This window comes from Giraffa tippelskirchi, chromosome 8, assembly GCF_054371585.1.
Source record: "Giraffa tippelskirchi isolate mGirTip1 chromosome 8, T2T-mGirTip1v1.2.pri, whole genome shotgun sequence".
Classification (NCBI taxonomy): domain Eukaryota; kingdom Metazoa; phylum Chordata; class Mammalia; order Artiodactyla; family Giraffidae; genus Giraffa; species Giraffa tippelskirchi.
This window is the reverse complement of record NC_137282.1, coordinates 90566031-90589233: the sequence shown is the minus strand read 5'-3', so window position 1 is coordinate 90589233 and position 23203 is coordinate 90566031. Positions and strand designations below refer to the sequence as shown.

The 23203-nt window shown below is 41.5% G+C and overlaps 2 protein-coding genes across 8 annotated transcripts in view; one reads left to right on the top strand and one right to left on the bottom strand.

Annotated features, from left to right (window-relative positions):
- The window catches only part of PARP8 (poly(ADP-ribose) polymerase family member 8), a 200278-nt gene extending 197122 nt beyond the window's left edge, over window positions 1–3156 (bottom strand). The window contains exons 1-2 of one of the 3 annotated variants that reach the window (XM_081521336.1): window positions 2101–3156; window positions 924–1025 (exon numbers count right to left, since the gene is read on the bottom strand). In XM_081521336.1, coding sequence (XP_081377462.1) covers window positions 924–1025; window positions 2101–2131 — 133 coding nt within the window. In that variant the 5' untranslated portion in view covers window positions 2132–3156. Of the gene's footprint in view, window positions 1–923; window positions 1026–1112; window positions 1472–1567; window positions 1717–2100 lie in introns of those variants that run through there. The other 2 variants (XM_081521337.1, XM_081521335.1) reach the window with 2 other exon arrangements.
- On the top strand, window positions 2–21879 carry LOC145517992 (uncharacterized). Of its 5 annotated transcripts, none has more exons than XR_014062477.1 (4): window positions 220–397; window positions 12479–12633; window positions 18442–18637; window positions 21481–21879. XR_014062477.1 is itself a non-coding variant. In XM_081521349.1 (2 exons), the coding sequence occupies exons 1-2, from the start codon at window positions 202–204 to the stop codon at window positions 1657–1659; spliced, it is 525 nt and encodes a 174-aa protein (XP_081377475.1). In that variant the 5' UTR covers window positions 2–201; the 3' UTR covers window positions 1660–3130. The 5 variants fall into 5 exon arrangements, 1 of the variants encoding a protein (XP_081377475.1); XR_014062478.1 differs by having other exon boundaries at window positions 224–397; window positions 21592–21879; XR_014062479.1 differs by lacking the exon at window positions 18442–18637 and adding an exon at window positions 3233–3294 and having other exon boundaries at window positions 233–397; window positions 21592–21879.
- The last annotated feature ends 1324 nt before the right edge of the window (window positions 21880–23203 follow it).

The window sequence follows — 23203 nt, the reverse complement described above, 5'->3', positions numbered from 1 at the left end:
AAAGCTACCCCCGGAGTGGATTTTCAACCCTGGTCCTGACTCGGACCCCTTATTTGATGGAGCCAAGGGGAGGCCTGGTTGGGCGGGAGACGAGAGCTGGAGAACCCCGAGTTCCCCTCTCCGAGCGGTGCCGGAGGGGATGCTGCGCACCCCGAGCCGGGTGCCGCGCGTAGCTGCCCCCCGCAACAAGTGCCGGGTGCCATGGCAACGGCGGGAATTTCCCGGTCCCGGCGGCCGGAAGCGGCCCCCGCCGAGCTCGCGGCTGGGGGCGCAAAATCCTGTCCCTCTCCAGGGGGAGCAAAATGGACGAAAGACGACCCCCCAGGCAGAGGCTCGGGGCGCCTCATGGACCTAGGGCATCTCTTTTCTTTCCGGGGCGTGACACTGCCAGTCGGAGGTACTAGAGGGAGCCGAAGCGGCCGGAGATCGGCCCAGCGCTGCCCACCGGGGGGCCTCGGCGCCGGGCGCAGCCAGCCAGCGCCGCGCAGCGCAGCGGGCTCCATTCCTGGCCGCCGGCGCTCTGCCCATTGCGCAAACCCGGCGGGTCCTACCAGCCGCCTGGGTCGCTGCTGCTGAAACCTCGGAGGCGGGATCGGACGCTCCAGGCGTCTACGGGGGACTAAAAATACCATGCACGGCTCCTTGCCTAGACCCCCGCTCGGGCCACCAGGGTTCTGTCCCCAAAGCTGGTGACCGCCCCAGACGGGGGGGAGGGGAAAAGGGGAGAGGCTGTTGCCCCCTCCCCCTTTTGGCTCCTGCTCCCGCTGCAGCAGCTGTTGCCAAATGAACCCCAGAATGGGGACGTGCAACCCACCCCCCATCCCCAGGCACACACCTCGCGGCCAGAAAACTGGGCAAGGGGGTGACGGGCGGGCAGAGGAAGCTGGCGCTGGGTCCGAGGCTCTGGAAAGGCGAGAACTCACCTGCAAACAGGCAGTCCTTCTCGGCTCTGGACTTCTGGATCACGACGTCGATATCCTTCTGAATTCGCTCTTGCCTTGAACACATCCCCATTAAATAAATCCCTGGAAAAGAAGCAGTCGCTATTTTCCACCCCACCCTACCCCCTCGCACGCTTCCAGCTTTCGTAAATATTCAGTTAAAAATGAAACCTCTGGCCGAGGCAGGGGCTGAAGGCGAAGTGGTTTCGGAAGTGATCCCGGGTGAGAGAGGAGGCGGTGGTGGCAGAGGAGGAGGAGGGGGAGGTCGGCTTTGCATTCCCAGATGTGACCGCCCAGCTGCTGCTCGCCGCTGCTGGATTCCAATTTCTTCCCCTCCTCACAATGGATGGTGATGACACCAACTCTCACTTTCTCCCTCCCCCCGCCAGGATCAACGGCCGTAGGGGAGCCGAGGGTATTGGAGACCGCCGGAGAGCGATCACCAGCCGGGCGGCAGGCGCCGGCGAGGGGCGAGCCCCACTCCGCCTCACGCGCGCACACCCCTCGCGGCCCGCACGCCGGCCTTCCACACCCGCGCACACTCGCGCCCGCGGGCGGCGGCGGCCGTGCCGAGGCTGCTGCAGCGCCGCCGGCCGCCGACCCTCCCGCGCCCGCCGCCCAGTCACCCGGTCCCGGCCGCCCGGGCTTCGCTAGTATCTCCGCCGGCCAAGCGCAGGCTGGATTCCCCAGGCCGGCCACCGCTCGCGCCGGGGGCTGAGTGGGAATGTCGGTAGTGAAGACTCCCTGGGGCTCCCAGCCCGCCCCCGCACCCCCCTTCCCCCCCACCCCCACCCCCACCCCCACCCCCACCCCCACCCCTACCCCTCCGCGCTTCCACCACTTTCATGAATTCGACTCCACTTTCGGAAGGAATTTTGAGTCATATGGAAAACCCAAACCTGAGTGGCTGGAAGGGGGGAAGAGGGGCAAAGCGAAATCTTTCAAAATGGGAAATAAATAAATAAAACGAACAAATCCTTCCTTGTTGTCACATCAGGCAAGATGGAAAAAGCCTTGAAATGACTCCAGACGTACACCCTCCCGTGCCTACACTGCCAGAGTCTTTTTTCTCCCGGATGGAAGTAGTTCAGCCCTTCTGGAGCGCCCTTTAGGAAACACAGCCCCTTTTGAGAGACTTCTTCTACTTGCAGAGACTCACCCGTTCTGCTCTGCTCGGTCTTTCCGTCCATGAAAAATCGGCAGAATCAACTGCCACGCGCCAGGGTCTCCGTCAAGGATGGATATCTGTTTGGCTTGTTTTAAAATGCCACCCTTTTGCCAGTCAGTCAAGAGAAAGCTCCTACAATCCTGCTGTCTTGCTTAGAACTGAGATAGTGCTCTGAGCCTCACTTCTGTTCTAAGGACAACTTGGGCCAAGGTAGCTGCCTGCCTCTGTACTGCCATGTGCTCTAGGACAAGCTTGTTAATCTTTTCTCCACTGGGACGGCTTCCCTGAGCAGTGCATGTCTCGCCTGGTTCTGCATCCCCAGTGCCTGGTGCAGTGCCTGGAATATAGCGGGGAGGCGGAAATGCTTGCTGTCTGATTGCATGAATGGGTGGTACCTTCAGCCTCTTTATGGATACTCCAGCTTCAGTGTGCTTCCTTATCACTATGAGTACCCAAGAGTTGTCAAACTTAATCAGTCCAGTTCTGATGCTGACAGTGAGTATGTGTTCTTTAGGAGAATTAGGAATGACTGTGATCCCTTATGGAGTCTTTAGATTCTAGAGAGATAAAAGCATTCAGAGATCATATGCCCCAAATCCTCTGTCTTGCAGAAAGAAAACACAAAATGATTTGTTGTACAGCCTGGAATACATCACATGCGTTGTGAATTATAAGAGGAAACGTCCATCTGCATTACTTGGACCACTGCAGTCTTCAACAGTAGAGGCACATCTCCTGCTCACCCTTCCTGAAATGCTTCTTGACTAGGGCAGGACAGGTTCAAGTCTTTCCTGGGCATGTTACTTTGTGCAGGCCCCTTGGCTACCAAAAGCACTTTCTTCTCTTTCTCATAACACTGGGTATCATGCACACTTTCTCCTGCCATCCTGTGCTCTAAATTCCCAAAAAACTTAAAATCTATGAGCTCACAAAAATTTATTTTATAGTTGTCTATCCACCAAGCTTGCATTCCCAAAGTAGTACCCTTTCCACAAATAAATTTGAAATCGTTTTAAAGACACAGAATGTATTGGCCTGATCACCTCCTGGTTTACTACTCACTCCGTAAAATAGGCCTTCTTGTGATTTGCCCTACATTTGTTTTTTTTGTTTTTTTTTTCAGGCTTTATAGGCTGCCCTGTTTTGGTTAAACAAAGATAACCTCACTCTGTTCATGCCCTGAAGGTGCAGTATATTTAAATACTTTTAAATTTTAAGGGATAAGAAAAAAAATTAGAAACTTTTCTATCTGGTATGCATTTCTACGAGATAAGTTTCTTTAATAAAAACTACCAAGCCATCAGTGATGCTAAGCTAGATCTTTATGACATGGTGCTTTCAAACTCAGCTCACAAGCCAGTGTCCCGCTTACCCCACCTCATCTCAAACTCTTATTTAAACATTTAGATTATTTGTGGTCTTATTAAAAACTGATACTCACCTTTGAGATGAGGAGGTTATATCCCTACCTTAAACACTTGTGTGCACACAAACACACACATGCCTTCAGGAACATAGTAAATAGTAGGCCCTCAATCACTATGCTTTAAAAAGACATCATTTTTCACAATGAGAGACAATTTCTGTGATATGCTATAGTACTTAGACATAATAATCTATATGTTAGATGATAGAATCTTTCCACTGGTTTAGAAAAATGATCCCAAGCCAACCGATAGAATTTACTAGAAAAAAAAATGTAAATTCCTCACCTATGCTAAAATATTCAACTGCAAAAGTGTAAGGTAATGGAAATGTGGCAGCAAGTTCAACGGGTGATGTGGATATTAATGCTGCTGCTGCTGCTAAGTCGCTTCAGTCATGTCCGACTCTGTGCGACCCCATAGACGGCAGCCCACCAGGCTCCCCTGTCCCTGGGATTCTCCAGGCAAGAACACTGGAGTGAGTTGCCATTTCCTTCCCCAATGCATGAAAGTGAAAAGTGAAAGTGAAGTCGCTCAGTCGTGTCCAACTCTTAGAGACCCCATGGACTGCAGCCTACCAGGCTCCTCCGTCCATGGGATTTTCCAGGCAAGAGTACTGGAGTGGGTTGCCATTGCCTTCTCCGGTGGATATTAATAACACATGCTTATTCAGAACTTAGTAGCCCAGCCTGATACTGCTCTAAAAGTTTTACTTATGTTAACATTTAATTCACAATAACCCTATAGGGACGCTATACTGTTATTCTTCACATTTTACAAAAAAGGAGACTGAGGCACAAAAGGGTTCATTAGCTTCTCTAAGGTGGGACCTAATGGGCAATGAACCTTTTCCTCTCTCCAAATCTTTCAGCAGTTGAACTGAACTTTAAAGTTCAGAAAATAAATGTTCAGAAGTCTCACTGCTGAGTAAACTGGCCCCACTAATGGCAGCAGGCCAGGAATTAGGCCAACAAGAAGTCCTATAATGGATTCTAAGGGAGGCCTGGAGCCTATGGGTTCTCAAAATAGCCTCTTCTAGTGGCAGTTTTATTTCTCTTTCCTGCAATGAACTTCCTTTCCCAAATGAATCCCAGCCCTCAGTAAAGTCTGAAGTAAAAGCGTGACCTCTGCTATTCCATGGGAATTAAGAAAAGAGGATGGAGGCAGGATTGGCAAAGACAACAGTCCCCTTTCCCAAATGGTGTTATCAGTAGCAAATGCCCATGGGAATGCCCAGCAGACTTGGTCAACCATGGAAACAGCACTGTGATAACTTGCCTTTGTGGTAGAATCAGAATCGAAAAGGGAGAGGTTGAGTCTGAGGGGTTGCTATGGGAAGGGGTCACCAAGGGCCTTAAGCTAGAGTGAGGAAGTGAGATTTTATTTGAGAGAAATGGGAAGCTACTGGAAGGAAGGCAATCACAAAGCTCTTGCCAATTTTTAGATTTATATAGCTTCTTCTTGCAATTGTTGTATAATGGAAACAAATCCATACAATTCGAACTCCTGCTAGCTAGCCCCAACTGACCTCTTCTAAAACAAGTGGATTTGGAAACTTCTTTATAAAGCAGCTGGTAGTTTTGCTTTGAGAGAAACTAATCATGCTATCTTGACTTCATCTTATTGATCTAACAACCAAAGTAGGGGCAAACGAAAGTTGACCTTGAAAATGGAGAATTTTAGGTGGTATGATATGAAATTCATCTGAATTTGATCCTTACCACACTCCCTGACCTAAGGTCAAATAGAGCAGCACAGTGGTGATGTGGAGGTTTTATGGTCCTTCCTCACAATCCTAATGAATTTAACAAATACTGAAGCTATAGCATAAAACCTGAACTGCTCTTTCTTGTTCCAAGGGTCTCTTTAACTTAGTCCCAATTGTCTCTCATTAAACTTTAATTCCTGTTTCTACTATAGATGCATCCACAGCCCTAGTTAGATTAGATTCATCACCATCCCATGCAAACTCATCTCTCTCAGCTTGCACTCAATCTTTATCTTGATTCTTTGATGTTGGTGTTTGGTAGCTAAGTTATGTCCTACTCTTTTGTGACCCCATAGACTATATTCCATCAGCTCCTCTGTCCATGGGATTTCCCAGGCAAGAATACTGGAGTGGGTTGCCATTTCCTTCTCCAGGGGTATCTTCCTGGCCCAGGGATCAAACCTGCATCTCCTGCATTGGCAGGCAGAGTCTTTACAGCTGAGCCACCAGGGAAGCCCCGTCTTAATTCTACTTTCTTTAAATACCTTTTTGTTTATTTTTTAAACTGCATAAATACTGCAAGAACATATTCTCACTGCAAAATAGACATATTAGTACATAGAGTACAATGTGAAAATTCCTATCCATCATAACCTGTAACTCCACTCCTCATTCCAAAGGTAACTGGCATTAATAATTGTAAAACAATCCTCTCATTCGTGTATTCATCTAGCCACACACAAATGTACATCTATTCATAGATTTATAAGTATATATTCTAATTTAAAAGGAACCACACAATACACATTGTTTTGCAATTTGATTTTTCCACTGTCTTGGAGAACTTAGTCAGTGCAAAGAGATCTAGCGCATTTTTTTTAGCTACTGCAGAGAATTTTATCGAATGGATGCACCGTCATATATTTTAACCATGCCTCTGCAGTCATGATGGGCTTTTCAAAATGTTCTGTGATTAAAATAACTTGCAATAAATGCACATTTTTATGCAAATTTTCTGCGGTCTCTTTGGGATAGATTGTTAGAAGTGGATTGATTGAATCACAGGGAACTGACGTTTTATTTGATAGGTACAAGCAAATTGCTCTTAAACTATCTTGTTTTATGCTCTGCCAACTCTTTGCAAATACCTAATTCTCGATGGCGGAGCCTGGTGGGCTGCCGTCTATGGGGTCGCACAGAGTCGGACACAACTGAAGCGACTTAGCAGCAGCAGCAGCAATTCTCTGCAACATTTCCAACAATAGGCACTATCAACCTTTAAATCTTTTTTCTAATTGGTTGGATGAAAAATATTCACCTTGTTTTTATTTGTATTTCCCCGATTATTAGTGAGGTTGGGCATTTTTTCAATGCTTATTGACAATTTATAATGTTTTGAGTATATAAGCATAATTGAGTATGACTGCCTGTTGTAGTCTTTCTCTATTTTCCTATTGGTTTTTCTGGATTTTTATTATTTTTTCCTAGGAGCTTTTATGTCTTGTGGATAGCAATACCTTTTCTTTTGTAGACACTGTTTAGTTAGTAATTTTAGGTCTTTATTTATTAAAAATAATAAAAATTCAAGCTAACTCCTTCAGACAACATACAGTTTTCTTCAAAAAAGTCTGTTCTGCTTTCTCCAACTCACTAATATTTCCTCTTCTCTAACTCCCCATTTCTAGATTGTAAGTTCCTTGAAGGCAGGAACTAGTTTTACTCAATTCAGTAACCACAGCAGAGCTTACAAAAGAGACTGTTTAAATTTAATGCACAATAATTTAATGGGTAATTGTTGGATTGACTTGAAGCTTTAATTATTGTATTTTATTGCTTTGCTTTGAAGTCTTTGAAATTTAGATTGCCCCTGTTACTTACGCTGTTTCTGTTGCCCATAAATAGCTCCTGGCACAGTGCTGAGTGTATTAAAGCTACTCAGTACAGATGTATTGATTAATTGATTTCACTTTGTTATGGCCTTCGACATTTCATGCTTTCTTCTGAAAAAGAGAAGCATTTCCTCAAAAGTATCCCATGGGATATTAACTTTTTATTATATAAAGAGATTCCCCCCCAAGATGTCTTCAGGTTCCAGTAAATTTGAGGGAAAGTGGATTACATAAAGTTAATTAGGTTTTTCTCTAATTAATGTTGAGTCTGTAATACACCTAACTAAGAGGAATAAGTGGCATTTCCAATAGTTTTAGATGACTGAACACTTGGGGTTTGTGTTTGTTTATTGGCAGTGAATTGGGTTCTGTGTAATTACAATATTTTCTTAATTCAGCCAAAAACTTCCCTTATATGTTCTTTCTCTTTGTGATATCAATTGTGGAACAACTTTAACACTCATCCCACTGGGCTTTAGAGTAAAACAGGATCAGATCCTGGCTCTCTAACTTACTAGAACTGGAAACTTGGGCATTTTCTGCAATCTCAATTAGTTTTCTTATCTGAAAGATGGGGAGAATAATGGCCCATAGCCATTAACAGTTGAAAAGGTTTAAATGAGATAAGCCCATGTAAAGAGAAATATTGTGCTGTGCTCAGTTTGTCCTACTTTTTGCCACCCCATGGACCTGCAGCCTTCCAGGCTCCTCTGTCCATGGAATTCTCCAGGCAATAATACTGGAGTGGGTGGCCATTCCCTTCTCCAAGGAATCTTCCTGGCCCAGGGATCAAATCTGCGTCTCTTGTGACTCTTGCATTGGCAGGTGGATTCTTCACCATTGCACCACCTGGGAAACCCAAAGAGAAATATAGGAGTAGCTTAGTAAGAATTAACTACTATTAAAGAGCTGCTTTTAAAAACTTCTATTCCTCACCCCTGTCTACAGTTGACTACTTTCTTCTTGGCTTCCCCAATTTACCTGGTAGTTTTCTGTCATATTGTCTGGATGCGTTTGTTATAAGTGGTAAGTCCCTGCAGAGGGACTTCCTCTTCTTCATGTTTGTGGGCCTTGTCCATGTGCTCCGTGCCATCTGGAAGCCCACACAGATTCTAGGTAGAGGAAGAAACAGGAGGAACATGAAATGAGGGCCTCACTGAAGGTGCAGCTTTTATAAGCCAGTCTTAACCTCCTCCAGCTCACATCTAGGGTCACTATATTTGTTGGGAAACGTTTGGTTGTAATCACAGAACTCTCACTCAAACCAGCAAAAGCAAGCCTTGACATGTGGGCTCAGACAACTGAGAAGTACAATTGGGTGGTGTAGTGGACCAAAGCAAGAGCTGGCAGACCTAGCAGCTCAGGGAATTGAACTGGAGCTTCAACTCAACCCATTTTCTCTCTCTTCTCATTTCCATTTCTGCTTGGCATTTTCATGCTTCCAAATATCAGGGAAAATGGCCCTCTGGTAATCTCAGTCCTATAACATTCCAGCTTATTAAGCATGAGTAGAGGTGAAAGATGGCTTCTTTTCCCCGGGACTCTACATGAATCCCAGGATAAAGATAATATAATTAGCCGCTTTGGGTCAAAGGTCTATCTTTTAGATAATCACTGCTGTCAAGTAGATGAAGTATTCTGATTTGTTAAATCAGGTCAGTTACTCATTCCACATTTAGGGGCAGATGTGGGAAAGAATGAAGGCAGGATCTCTTACCGATCTCATTTACTACACAAGTTTACTGCATTTCTCTAGACTAGGTCTGGGATGTTCACTAACATTTTGGGAGGTGAGATATCTCAAAAATGTACTATTTTATTCCTTCCAGTTTGGATTTCTTCTCATCTTATTCTCACAGTGAAATACTGAAAATGCTTGTAGACTGTGCTCCATGCTGGTGCCACTCCATTGCACTTACCACACATACTGTTTGTCTTCCTTTCTTACAAGGCTAAGCAAATGTGCCCTGAGTCTGAGTCATTTGCTCTGTTCAATAGAATTTCTCTTGCACTTAAGCTGATGTGTGAAATAAAGAAAACACTCAATAAATACTCATTAAAAGAAGAAAGGAGAGTACCCTTCCACAGTGTGACATAGAAACACAGACATCAGGCATATAACTCAGATGACTTGGGGTTGGGGGACAGGTATCAGTGATGCTGAGTGCTGAAGGCAGAGTAGGAGTAAAAAAGGTGAAGAACATTCTAGGCTGTGGGAAGGTCTAGAGTCAGTGGTGTGCCTGAGTTGGCTCCTGTAAACTTGCAAGATATTGTATGTACCTCCTCCTCACTCCACGTTCAGTGATTTCACACTGGTAGCTTAAAATCAGCTGAAATAGGGATATTTACCACAGAACTCAGAATCACTGCAAAGCAGGCACTCAACTTTCTTCTCCAGAGAGCTGATAGTGAAACATTTACTATGCCACTGCATGAAGCAAGAGGAGGACAGAATATTACTACAGATGAAGCTAGAAAGCTACTCAAAAGTCAAATTATGAAGGAACTTATGTGTGAAGCACAGGCATCTGAATTTCTTAGCCACTGAAAGGTTTGGAAAGGGAAAACACATGACATGACTTGCTCAATATCTGCTGGCTAGAGCTTGTCAACAATAGCTTTGTATGGCAAACTTGGCAGGAGGTGACGTAAATAGTCACACTATATTAAATGCTTGCAGTTCTAGGGAAGTCATTGCTTGTCCCAGCAAATCAATCTTAACCAACAGCTTAGCCTAGAGCTACGCCAGGCTCAACCTAAGCTTGATTTCATCAAGACCAAGCATGGCCACAATAGCAGCACTGCTTCAAGTCAGTGCCAGTAGCTCATACATCCCATATAATACAAGTCTATTTCCTCCTGCCACCTGGCACACCAGCCTCCTGAAATGTTGATATTAGCAAACTTCCAACTGGAAGTTTGCCAACTCTTGCCATATTTTTTTTCTTTTCTGTCTAGGTTATTTTAGGTGTGGTCCAGTCTAATAGCAGAGGTGTAAACTTAAATGGGCTTTCACATTGCTTCAAATTTATGAATATATATAGAAAAAAGCTTATTTAAGAGAGGACAAGATTGAGAGAGAGGGGAAGGGGAGAGAGAGGGGAAGGGCAGAGAGACAGGAGAGAGAGAGGAAGGGAAGGAAGGAAGGGAGGGAGGGAGGAAGGAAAGATGGCAGGAAGAAAGGAAGAGAGGAGGAAAAACTAATAGATTCTTTCCAGGACTGTTGAGATGAAAACACATAGCAAAAGCAGCAGCAGCACATGTGATTTGAAACAAGCAGCTACCTTGGAGCACTCTTTTCAGAGTCACTTTGTTGGTTTTTATTTATGGTTTTGCTTTTACGAAAGCAAGAAGACAGGTTCTTGAAAACTCAGTGGACCAGTTCTTGAAAATTTCTTACTTGACTTCACAGCAGCCCAAGAGCCTTCTTCCCTTTCCCTTAGTTTCTGATCCCTACAAGCAGTTTCAGGGTCTTAGTTCTTGAATCTGACTTCCTCTTTTCTTGGGGTCTCTGGCCTTTCTACTGCCCTGTTTAGGGAATATTTTGTGTGTAAAATAATTGTTCTACCTGTGTAAACTTCTTATAGTTTACAAGGGAAATTTAAAATAGAATCAGGAATTAGAATTAATATTGCTGTCACTAGTTACTGTCATAGAAAAGGGGTTACAGAACACCCTAGTGAGGACAAACTCAGTAAAAATGTGTGCTTCTTCTCCTATCTTATGAAAGTGAGTCATCCATGAAAAGCTGTCATAGGGCAAATTTTTATAAATCAAAAATGTAAGTACCATTGACCTTAACAGTATAGAATCACTTCAAGAATTGACAAAGCAAACTTATGATATCCAATGTTTGTACTGAAATTTAATGGAATAGATTCTATTGTTACTCAGTAATTCTCCTGCCCTCCAATCTGCACGAGCATACTTCTAAGTGTTGCTGGAGATGTGACTCTCTTTGGTCTCCTCTCAGGTATAGAGCACATTGCTGCCTTTGGCTTTGAACTGGCCCATCAACTTGTCATGGCCAATAGGTTGTTCAGAGGTGTGAAGCAAGCAGAAGCTTGAAATGTGCGAGTGTGGTTGGACTTGCTCTCTTGCACCTGTGCCATCACCAGGCGGAGAACATAACTTAAGTAATCTGTTGGTTCCCAGACAGACATGTAGGGCAGATCTGGATTCAACTTGCAACTTGGAGCCAAGTCCTATCTACTCCAAACTAAATGATGAACAGACACATAAATAAGAATGAATGATTGCTACTTTAAGTCACGACGTTTGGAGTGGATTTGTTACTCAGCATTGTTGTGGTAATTGTTGACTGACATAAAGAGTAAAAACAAAATAAATCAATAAAAACAGTGTAAACAGTCTACCAGACCATTGCTGGTATGCACTAGAAAACTATGAATTTCTTGATAATTCAATAAAAAGTAATCAACTTTTTACCTACAGAGACACCTTCGTGCCCTCATGGTGGTTCCCATTTTTTTCCACTTTAAAAAGAAAAAATTTAATGGAAGGGTAATTGGTTAACAAAGTTGTGTTGGTTTCCACTCTACAATAGGTGGCTCCGTTTTGTCATGTTCAACACTTGCCTTGTAGGATGAAAAGATAGTATGAAATCACACTTTTACAAAGTAAACTTCTTTACATCTGAATGGTCATCTCTCACAATGTGCTTGAAAATCACATTAAAATGTTAAAAGTATTTGTCTCTGAATATTGGTATTATGAATGCTTTAATTTTTCATCCTTATTTAAAAATTTTTAATAGTTATTCAGATTTTTGGCATGATTTTCAAATGTTTTCATTTATTTTAAACAAATTTACCTTGATTTTCAAATTATAGATTTAGTTAATTCAGAACTAACAATAAGAAAAAGATAGAAAGCAAACATTGTGGCTCTTTCATAACTGAGGTGTTTATTTTACTTTTATTTTATTTTTCTCAACTCTAAATAAAAGACTTCTTTTTTTAAATGAATGTCTTCAGTAAAATCTTACTTCTAGGGGCCATTTAGATATTGCCTATCTGACATTGATGGAGGGCTCTGTAGTAGTGATATGTCTTACTGAAACTGAGCAAGACCCTTTGGGGCCTTCCCAGGGGCCCATTCCCCCCATCCCCATCTCTCATTTATAGAAATGTTTTAGCCTCCTAAGCCTTCCTTGAGTTCTATAGAGCAAGCTTAATTAGAAAAGTGAGAAAATGCCAAAATAAAGGAAAGCAGTCAAACAAGACAAAATAATAACAGTTCAGTCATAAACCAAAGTCAAGAATCTTTAGTTCCTCCTCAGGGGCTATAAATAAAATCCTTAACCATATCTTTGCATTGTTTTACAGATACAAAAGCCCACATCAGGTGAAAGAAGTCAACTGCTGACGTCCACTATGTAGACTCCAGACTGGTTGGAACCAGAAAGTTGATGTTGATTCCCAAAATACCACCTGGCTACCTCACCACCACCCAATCAGAAGAATGTCCACAGGTTGATCAGGTACCCTGCCACCCTCTCCCTCTTTTTTCCTTTCCTGAAACCCTTCCCTGAAATTCATCAGGGAGTTCTGGTCTTTTGAGCAAGAGTTGCCCATTCTCCCTGCTTGGCCCTACGATAAACACTGTACTTTCCTTCACCATAACCTAGCATCAATAAATTGGCTTTGCTGTGAGTCAGGTGATGAGACCTGGTTTGGTAACATTACCAGGTCTCAGGAACAAGGGACTTTCTCATCCATATAAAACTCATCCATCCCCTTTCATCCAGTGGCATTTAGGGATGTCATTTTCACCCCTGTGGGCACTGATAGGGATCACCTGTGATCCTCCAGCACAATGTTCCAGAGAAAGAATCTGCAAAAGGTCACAAGGGGAAGTTCAGTTAGCATCACGCCTGTGGTGAGGCAGCACACTCTGCTTATACAAGTGCAGGCTGGTCAGCTCACTCAGGTCCAGCTCCTTGGACCCCCAAGGACACCTGTGGCTAAGGCTCTTCGTTGGTTGTTGCAACTTTCCTCCTTCCTGTTAGGGTGACCCTAAGGGTGCCCTCTCTCCAGCTCTTACTTCTTCCCAAATTCATTATCCTCCCTTCTCTCCCTTCTAATTTGAACCTGAAGTATTTTCAATTTTGTTTCATTTTGGTTTAAGGAGAAAGTGGGAGAAAATTCCTCTCTGCCTCTAAATACGTTGGTAAGCCTAGAATCCTCTGTATTTCCTTAAGGCTTAGAGCCTTAGAAACCAAATCCTGAAAAACATTTTCCTCTGCTTTGCCTTTTCACATCCCTTTCTAGAGACAGTGGGCACACAGAGGTCTGAAAAATAAGTGAAATAGAGAGAAAAAAAGAAAAAAAGTAATAGTGCAAGAAAGAGGTAGATAGAGCTATCTCTTTGTATTTAATAAATTAATGGGCCTGTTATCCCCTCATAATTATTATTTTTCTGTACTAGTTTTTAAAAGACAGCATATTGCTTTCCTCTTCTAGAAAAGTCTAAATTGATTTTTTTTTTGCTTTTTAAAAATTTTAATTGGAGGATAATTATAATATTGTGATGGTTTTTGCCATACATCAATATGCATCAGCCATAGGTATACTTATATTTCCTCCATCCTAAATCCCTTCTTCCATCTCCCTCCCCACCATATCCCTCCAGGTGTTTCCAGAGCACCAGCTTTGGGTGCCCTGCTTCATAGATCAAACTCAGACATAGTAAATTATTGTAATTGTGTCAGGCACTCTGCAATAAAGAATATGATGTATTTTTATGACGTCCTAGCCATTATCCAATCAGAAGTTCTTAGCAGATAGATTTTAATGTAAGATACATCTATGTTCAAGCTTTTCTTACATACTTCCTCACACTTCACACATTTCTCTTTCTCAGCACCAATTTTTAAGAAATAATCATTTTTTCCTTGAATACAATTTGCCTTTTGTGGGCTACTTCATATACCATTTGAAAGCGTGATCAAAACAGTTATATTTTGAATACTTTTATTTGGGCTTGTTTGTTTGCTGAAGAGGAATTAATAGTACATCTCTAAGTGTCCAATAACTACAAAAGAAAATTTTCTCCTAGTTGAATTTATATGGAGTTCTCCATCTAAGCATAAATATTGTATAAAGAAATGTGCTAACCAAATAAAAGCCATGTAGTCAATACAGTTAACCAAGATCACTTAGTACAACTCTACTGTTTATGGTTGAGGTGAATAGAATGAATTTTAAAGAGACAGTCTCTAGAATTAAACAACTAAAAGAGAAGTACTTGTGTCACACAAACATGCATACACGTGAGCAGGGACTAGAGACCAAGAATCAAACTGAAAGAGAGATTCTTACACTTGAGGTGGTGAAGTTGCATCAATTTCTTTGCAGTGGAAGCAGGAGGACCTTCCACAGCAAGTGCAAAACTCCGTGTGTTCAGTGAGGTCACATGACAGAAGCTTTGAAGAGCTCTTCATTAATTCCCAGTAAGCTTATTGGATATCCATTTACCACTATCTTAGCAAGCAAACTTACAGTGACATCTGCGAGTTAAATCTCTCTTTATACGTCTGGTAACCTCTTTAACCGCAGTCCATGGAATGATGGTTTATTTGGTTATAGAATTCTAGTTTGATGGTTCAAATTGGAAGATATTATTTCTCTATTGCTGGTTCTCATTGCAGATGAAGAAAAGTCTGCAATAATCTAGTTGTCTCTCATTGCAGGTTATCTGCTTTTTCTGGTACATTCCAGAAGATCTTTAGTATCTTGTGATTTCACTGTGTTATATGTTCAGTTCAGTCACTCAGTTGTGTCCGACTCTTTGCGACCCCGTGGACTGCAGCACACCAGGCTTCCTTGTCCACCACCAACTCCCAGAGCTTACTCAAACTCATGTCTATCGAGTCGGTGATGCCGTCCAACCATCTCATCCTCTGTCGTCCCCTTCTCCTCCCGCCTTCAATCTTTCCCAGCATCAGGGTCTTTTCCAATGAGTTGGTTCTTCACATCAGGTGGCCAAAGTATCAGAGTTTCAGCTTCAGCATCAGTCCTTCCAATGAATATTCAGTACTGATTTCCTTTAGGATTGACTGGTTGGATCTCCTTGCAATGGTATATGTACCTATGTGTTTATTTTCGTGACGTTTGCTCAGAGCTTGGAGTACTACCTATATCTGAAAAGCCTGGGTGTGAAAATGTTACCCTAAAGTATCTTTCTGATTTTAACTTAAAGATCTTTTGTTTGAAAACAATTTCAAACTGAAGTTTGACATTAAGCAAACAAAAAAATCAGTAGCACCTGTAATACCCATATGCACTTTACCCTAATTGTTAATATTTTTAGCAAATTTGTATTATCATCTTTTCTCTTTTTCTCTCAATGTATATTCCAACTTTCAGTCCTTAGACCTGGGTCTTACAGAAACCTGCAATGTGATGCTTGGCTCTGCCTGGTGGAGACAGCAAATTATTTTCTATCCTTCTGGTTCAGCTATATATTTTAAAAGAGTCCTCTATCATATTTTATCTATTATTTCTGTATGTTTGGAATAAGAGTGAGTTCTTCCACGTTAATACAACCTTGAACATAAACGTCTCAATGTAAATGAAGAGCTACATTGCAGGAATTCTAGAAAAGATTGCACAGAGGTCAAAAATAGTATTATTTTCCTTTCTGCTTACTTTGTTAGTATTTTACTTTATTTCTGAGAGGAGAGTCTGCAATCTAGAAAGAAAGAGAGATGTGAGACTTTTTTCTTCGCTTGCTATCCACATACCAGGAAAGAATGTTTATATATGTACATATGTATGTGTATATATATATATATAAAGGGCATTTATCTATGTGTGTGTATATATATATATATGTTTTATGTGTACATAAACATCTATATTCTGTATTAGTTTTTTTTAAGTTTGCTAAAACAAACACCATAGACTGGGCGGCTTAAACAACAGAACTTACTTTCTCACAGTTCTAGAGGCTAGAAGTCTGAGATCAAGGTGTCGGCAGGTTTGATTTCACTCTGAGGCCGCTCTCCTTGACTTGTAGGTGGCCATCTTCTCCCTTTGTCCTCATAGGCTCTTCTTCTCTCTGTGTGCGTGCACATCTGTGTTCAACTTTCTTCTTCAAATAGGAACATCAGCACTACTGGCTTAGGTACCACCCATATGACCTCATTTTCCTTAATTGCATCTTTGAAGTCCCTCTGTCCAAATACAGTCACATTCTGAAGTCCTGGGGGTCAGGACTTCAACACATGACCGCGATGGGGGCATAACTCAGCCTGTGACATATCCCGTATATCAGTGGTTCCCAACCTTTTTGGCACCAGGGACTGGTTTCATGGAAGACAATTTTTCCACGGATCCAGGGGATGGGTTGTGGTGGTGGTGGTGGTCTCGGGATGATTCTCATTAAGAGCCGTTGCGTAACCTAGATCTCTCACATGTACATTTCACAGTTGGGTTTTCACTCCTGTGAGAATCTAATGCCACCACTGATCTGACAGGAGGCAGAGCTTAGGCTATAATGCAAGTGATGGGGAACGGCTATAAAAACAATGAAGCTTGGCTTGTCAACCTGCCGCTCACCTCCTGCTGTGCAGCCCAGTCCCTATGAGGCCACCTATCAGTCCTGGTCCATGGCCTGGGGGTTAGGGACCCCTGCTATATATCTACAACATATTTATATAATATATATGATTATATAAATATAATACAATCTCTTGATTAGCTTTGTCACTCGTGATAATGGGAGGAAAGCTTCAGGTACTATCCCTTTTATATGAGTAAGAATTCTGTCTGCTCTTAACATAAGAATGAAGTAGAGAGAAATCCATTTAGGGAGCAATATGAAAAAATTCTAAGATTTCAGTATGATACCATCATTTTTTCCAGGGGTCAAATGTTAGCATATGTGGCATGCCATAATGAGACGGAGTTTTTCAAAGCCATGTTTCAAAGCCAGTTGTACTGGCTCACCATCTCATACTGGCAGCATTCATCTAGCACTCAGTTGGAGAACTGAGCTAAAAATCAGGCTTTTCTATATCAGCAGAGTAGCACAGAATCTGACCTTAGTCCTGAATTTCTACTCTATAATACCTTGCTTCCAAACTGAGCCACACACTCAATTTTTTCTTGTTAGAAGTTCATATTGATACATTTTTAAAAATAATAAGACAAGAGTAGCAATCTTGGAGAAATAATAACTGGCAGGGCAAGGAAAAACCATTCATTCATTAATTCAGCCATTTATGAACAAACTTGTTAGCTTCATTATTAACACAGCCTCTTGGAGATTAAGTAGATATTCTTTCATAAATATCTTTCAGTCATTCATAAGTATGTGTAGTTTACCTTTTTCAGTAAACTATAAATTCTCAGAGGAAAGACCTGTAATTTCTTTCTTCGGACTCCCTTTTAGCAACTGGTAATCATGGACAACTAATTGAATGTTTATAACAACTATCACAGATTAATAAGTCTTTCAGTGAATACTTTCCATCACTTTCTAATTTCCAAGCCCTGTGCTATGCTCTGGGGAATGTAGAGACTAATGCATCCCCTACCATACAGCAGATTTCCTGGAGAGAGACATGAAAAATAAGTGTTGTAAATGCTGAAGACGTACTAGAAATCTCAAAAGGAAATAGCTGCTGTAGAGGCAAAGTGCTCCCACTCAGGCTCATGTTGCCCGAGATTTAAACTCTGGTCTCACCACTTACTTCTTTTATGAGTTTAGGCAAATTTCATAAGTTCTTCAGACCAGTTTCATCACCCTTAAATAGGGATAAATACTTTTATCTCCTAAGAGTATGATAAGGATTAAAAACAATTATGCATTGATTAAATTTCCTCAGTTCCTCACACTGGTAATGTTATTCTTTGCTCAACAGTCGAATGGGAAAAGGTGATGTATCTTCAAGGAAAATATCATGTAAGTGGTCTGCAGAGAGGTCTGGAAGATTCCAAACCTAGCACTACTAATGGTAAAGAGTAAAATTAGTTTACATAAAATATTTTTTAAAATCTTTCTAAATATCAAGAAATTCCGTAATCATTGTTAACAACCTGAGAAAGATTATTAGAATTATATACAGCTGATAAGGGGGTCATTTTTAAACCTACAAATTATTAAGGAAGCGGTGAAGAACCCAACATACAGATGGAAGGTAGACAGTATGGGTGGGTACATCTATCCCTCACTTTTCTGAAGTTTGCTGTCACTTCACTTTTACAAAAGATTTATATTTAGCACCTGATTTCTCGCTAACTGAAAGAAGTCTAAAGAAAATTTTTGCTTTTATAAAATAAAGGTGAGAAAAACATTCAGCATTTGTTTTGCCGGGAACTGTCGTAGAAGCATCACCCACCCCCGGCGTCGTCAAGCACCTTCCTGGGAACCACACTCAGCAACTCAGGATCAAGGCGCCAATAGCTTCAAACCGTCTGTGAGCGTCTGTGCTTTATCTTGATTTACGTCGTGTGTCCGTTAGCAAGACATGTCTTAAGGTAATTGATTTTCCATAGACCATTTTGGCTTGGGAAATGTTTCTCAGGAACATTTTACTTTTTGAAAGCAGGGGAAACCTATATACATAGAAAAAGAAAAGCAACAGAGAAAGAGAGGCAAATCACCAATTGTGAAAAGACGCTCAATCACGTTGATAATTTAAGGCATTCAAATCCAAATAGCATTGACCACCATTTTTCAACCAATAAATTGGCAAAACATATTTCATAATATCTATCATTGCCGACTGCCTGGTTGGGAACCAGGGCTGTGTTCAACCACACTCTTGGAGAGTGTGTATACTGATTAAACTTCAGGTGTACAATTTAGTGGCATCTACCAAAATTAGTGGGGCTTCCCTGGTGATTCAGTGGTAAAGAATCCACCTGCTAATAAAGGACACACAGGAGATGTGGGTTCGATCCCTGGGTCAGGAAGATTCTCTGGAGGAGGAAATGACAACCCACTCCAATATTCTTGCCTGGGAAACCCCATGGACAGAGGAGCCTGGGGGGCTACAGTCCATGGGGTCTCAGAGTCAGAAAGAACAGATCAACTGAGCATGTACACACACAGGCACCAAAATTAGTAGGTGTATATTCTCTTTGATAGAGCAAACTCCACAATATATGTACAATAATATATGTGTGAGGATTATTCATTTCAGAGTTGTCTGCAAGGGTAAACTGGGAAGAACGTAAATAGTCACTAATAAAGGAATGAGTAAATAAATAATTGTACATCTGAATGGTGCAGTAACTAAAAGCATGGGAAGAGATATATACTGTTATGAAAAAGGCCCTAAGACATATTATTAAATAATAAAATCAAGGTTCATGAATGGTGGTGGTTGGTGGTTTAGTTGCTAAGTCATGTCCGACTCCTGCGACCCCATGGACTGTAGCCCACCAGGCTCCTTTGTCCATGGGATTTTCCAGGCAAGAATACTGGACTGGATTGCCATTTCCTTCTCCAGGGGATCTTCCCAACCCAGGAATTGAACCTGGGTCTCCTGCATTGCAGGCAGAGATAGCATGTATATTAGTGTAGTACACTACTTTTTTAAAAAGTAGATGAAACATACAAGGTTGACAAAGAAATTTATTTTTTTCTTGACCAAGAAATTATTAACAGCGCCTACCTTTAGATAATATTGTAGATAGGGGAGAGGGAGGGAGACATTTATTTTTCATTTTAAACCCAATGAGTCATTTAAATATAATGCCATTACATTTCTGATGCTATGATTAAATAAACAATGAAATACATTTTTAGCTATAAATGTATAAAACTACTCTAAAAAGCTAGAAATCATTGAGTGGAAATTAGACTATAGGAAAGTCATGTGTCACAACTTTAAACTATGTCCTTTAGCATCCCAATTCTTTTTGAGAACATTTAAAGCTTCATCTTCTAGACTTCAAGTAATTCTTGGAATTTTATTTGGCTCTTTTCCTGTCCAAACTGCTAACTCTTCTTTCTGACAGGTTAAACTTTTTTTCTTAAAAATTAATTTTTTTTTCTAGTGCATTTTATAGGGTTTTTGTACTATATCTGGTTCTTTATCTGTCTGATTAGTCTTTATCCTTTTGGGAAGATTAGTCCTGGTAGACCTCTTTCTTCAAAATTTTCCCAGTTCTTACGGCTTTTTTGCTCTTTGGCTTATAATCAAAAATCAATTTCTGACTTATTTTGTCCTAGAGAAACTTAATGGAAGTTATAGCAAGCTAAATTGGTTATTAATTAAAAGTATAAAACTTGCAGAACCCTAATATGGAGGCTCTAACCCAAAGACATTTCCAATAGTTGATATAGCCATTCACTCTCTAAAACCAGCTATTTTTCTTTTGAATTGTATTACCTTTAATTCTGTAAATTGAATGTTATAGAGCACCAGGCAAACTGCTGTGAGTAATTATAATACTCATTGCTGAGTGATGTGACTTCTTCCTCAAAGCTAAGCTTTTTAGGGAAATTGCATGATTAGGTCCCTAGGTGTCTTGGCTTGTTCAGGGAATCATGTTGACCCTCCAGGGAGCTAATGTGTCTTTAATTATTTGCAGGTTCACACAAGACCCTTTATAAATATAAGCACATTATCTCAGTAGCTAAATAACAGTAACATGAAACATGGCAGAGACAGTAGAAACAACTGCTGGAAGCTAATGCAAACCCAAGAGCTGCCACCTCTATGGAACATCCTGTAGTTTCCTGTCAGTAATTGGTTGACAACTGTAGACCTCAGTGTCTGTAGGCAATTTTATATGGTAGGCCCTTCTGAAATACAGGAGTCTTCTAAATTTCTATAGAGGAGACTGAGGAGTAAAGTACATCTACTATATACTATTAAAAAATTATTTATTTGTTTATAGCTGCACTGGGTCTTCCTTGCTGCATGCAGGCTCTCTCTTGCACAAGTAGGGGCTACTCTCTAGTTGCTGTGTGCAGGCTTCTCATTGCAGTGGCTGCTCTTGTTGCAGAGCACGGGCTTTGTTGCCCCAAGGCATATGTGATCTTCCTGGACCAGGGATTGAACCCATGTTCCCTGCAATGACAGGCAGGTTCTTAACCACACAGATGATCAGGGAAGTCTCTACCATATACTTTGACATCTTTTAGATGAGAGCCAAATTTGTTTAAGGGATCTCATCTTCTGGTCTTAAGTTCAGTCGCTCAGTCGTGTCCGACTCTCTGCGACCCCATGAATTGCAGCACGCCAGGCCTCTCTGTCCATCACCAACTCCCGGAGTCTACCCAAACCCATGTTCATCGAGTCGGTGATGCCATCCAACCATCTCATCCTCTGTCGTCCCCTTCTCCTCCCGCCCCCAATCCTACCCAGCATTAGGGTCTTTTCCAATGAGTCAACCCTTCGCATGAGGTGGCCAAAGTATTGGAGCTTCAGCTTCAACATCAGACCTTCCAATGAACACCCAGGATTGATCTCTTTTAGGATGGATTGATTGGATCTCCTTGCAGTCCAAGAAACTCTCAAGAGTCTTCTCCAACACCACAGTTCAAAAGCATCAATTCTGCGGCGCTCAGCTTTCTTCACTGTCCAACTCTCACATCCATACATGACCACTGGAAAAACCATAGTCTTGACTAGACGGACTTTTGTTGGCAAAGTAATGTCTCTGCTTTTAAACATGCTATCTAGGTTGGTCATAACCTTCCTTCCAAGTAGTAAACATAAATTTATGTGAGATCACCATGTGAAGACAAACACAGGGAAAACAAAGGGAAACAAAGGGAAAAGAAGTCTGTGGGATGATGGAGCCAGAGATTGGAATGACGCATCTATAAAACAAGAAACTTAAAGGATCACTAGCAAACACCTTGTAGAAGCTACAAGGAACAAGGATGGACTGTCCAAAAGAGGTGTAGAGGGAGCCTGGCCCTGCTGACACTTTGATTTCAGGCTCCTATCCTTTGGAACTGTGAGAAAATACCTTTCTGTCATTTTAAGCCATAACAAATATAATTGTGAAAATAGCAATACATTCACAAAGTAAAATATTTAGATGCACACTCTACAAATGTCAATAAAGTAAAAGTATTCTTTTCAACTTCTGCACCCATCATTTTTCTTCATTCTTTTGTGAAAACAGTTTAATATCTGTAGGAGAGTTTATGTGCAAATATTTTACATATTTATACATTATAATAACATATATATAATATACACATGCATAAACAAAAAATGAAATATCATAAATATATGGATCTGAGAAGTTTTTAAAATAAATTTGGGCTAGAACATATAGGCATGGTTAAGACTCAAAACCCCTCAATTGAAAACAACCTCATTTTGTCAATTTAGTAGAATTGGGAACTCCAGGATCTGTTTTTTGATTGTTGTTCTGGCAGCATCTTAATGACAAAGTTTACTGAAATGGGAATACATGTAGTGATCCATTGTTGGAAATACGTATTGTGGCCTCCTAAGCATTCAGTGTTCCCCACCCACACATACTCCTTAAGAAGATAGTGAATTTCCCAGCCATGACAACATCTGAGTGAGATAACCCCATGCCAAGAACTATTGGTCATGATCATTGGTGCAGGGAGGAGCATATGCTTTCAGCTAATCAAATCAGAACAGAGCACAGCTCTTTTATTCAATGACTGAAGGGGAAATAGCTTCTCTCTGATGGTGGCAGAGGAAGCATAAGGTGGTTACCTTGTGATGACATGGAATTTCAAGCCACAGAGTAAAATGGAGACCTAATAATGTCAAAGGGAGACACTCATGGACTGTAGCCCACCAGGCTCCTCTGTCCATGGAATTCTCCAGGCAAGAATACTGGAGTGGGTCCCCCTTCTCTGGGGGATCTTCCTGACCCTGGGATTGAACCCTAGTCTCCTGGATTGCAGGCAAATTCTTTACTGTCTTAGCCACCAGGGAAGCCCCACAGAGAGGACAAAAAGTATTTATTTTGTGTCATTGTTAAAGCTCTGTATCAAACTATATTGAATTCTTTACTATTATCCAAATTCTCTTTATTATAAAATCCAGTCTGAATTATGCTTTTTTTTACTCACAACTAAAGTTACTCAAATAT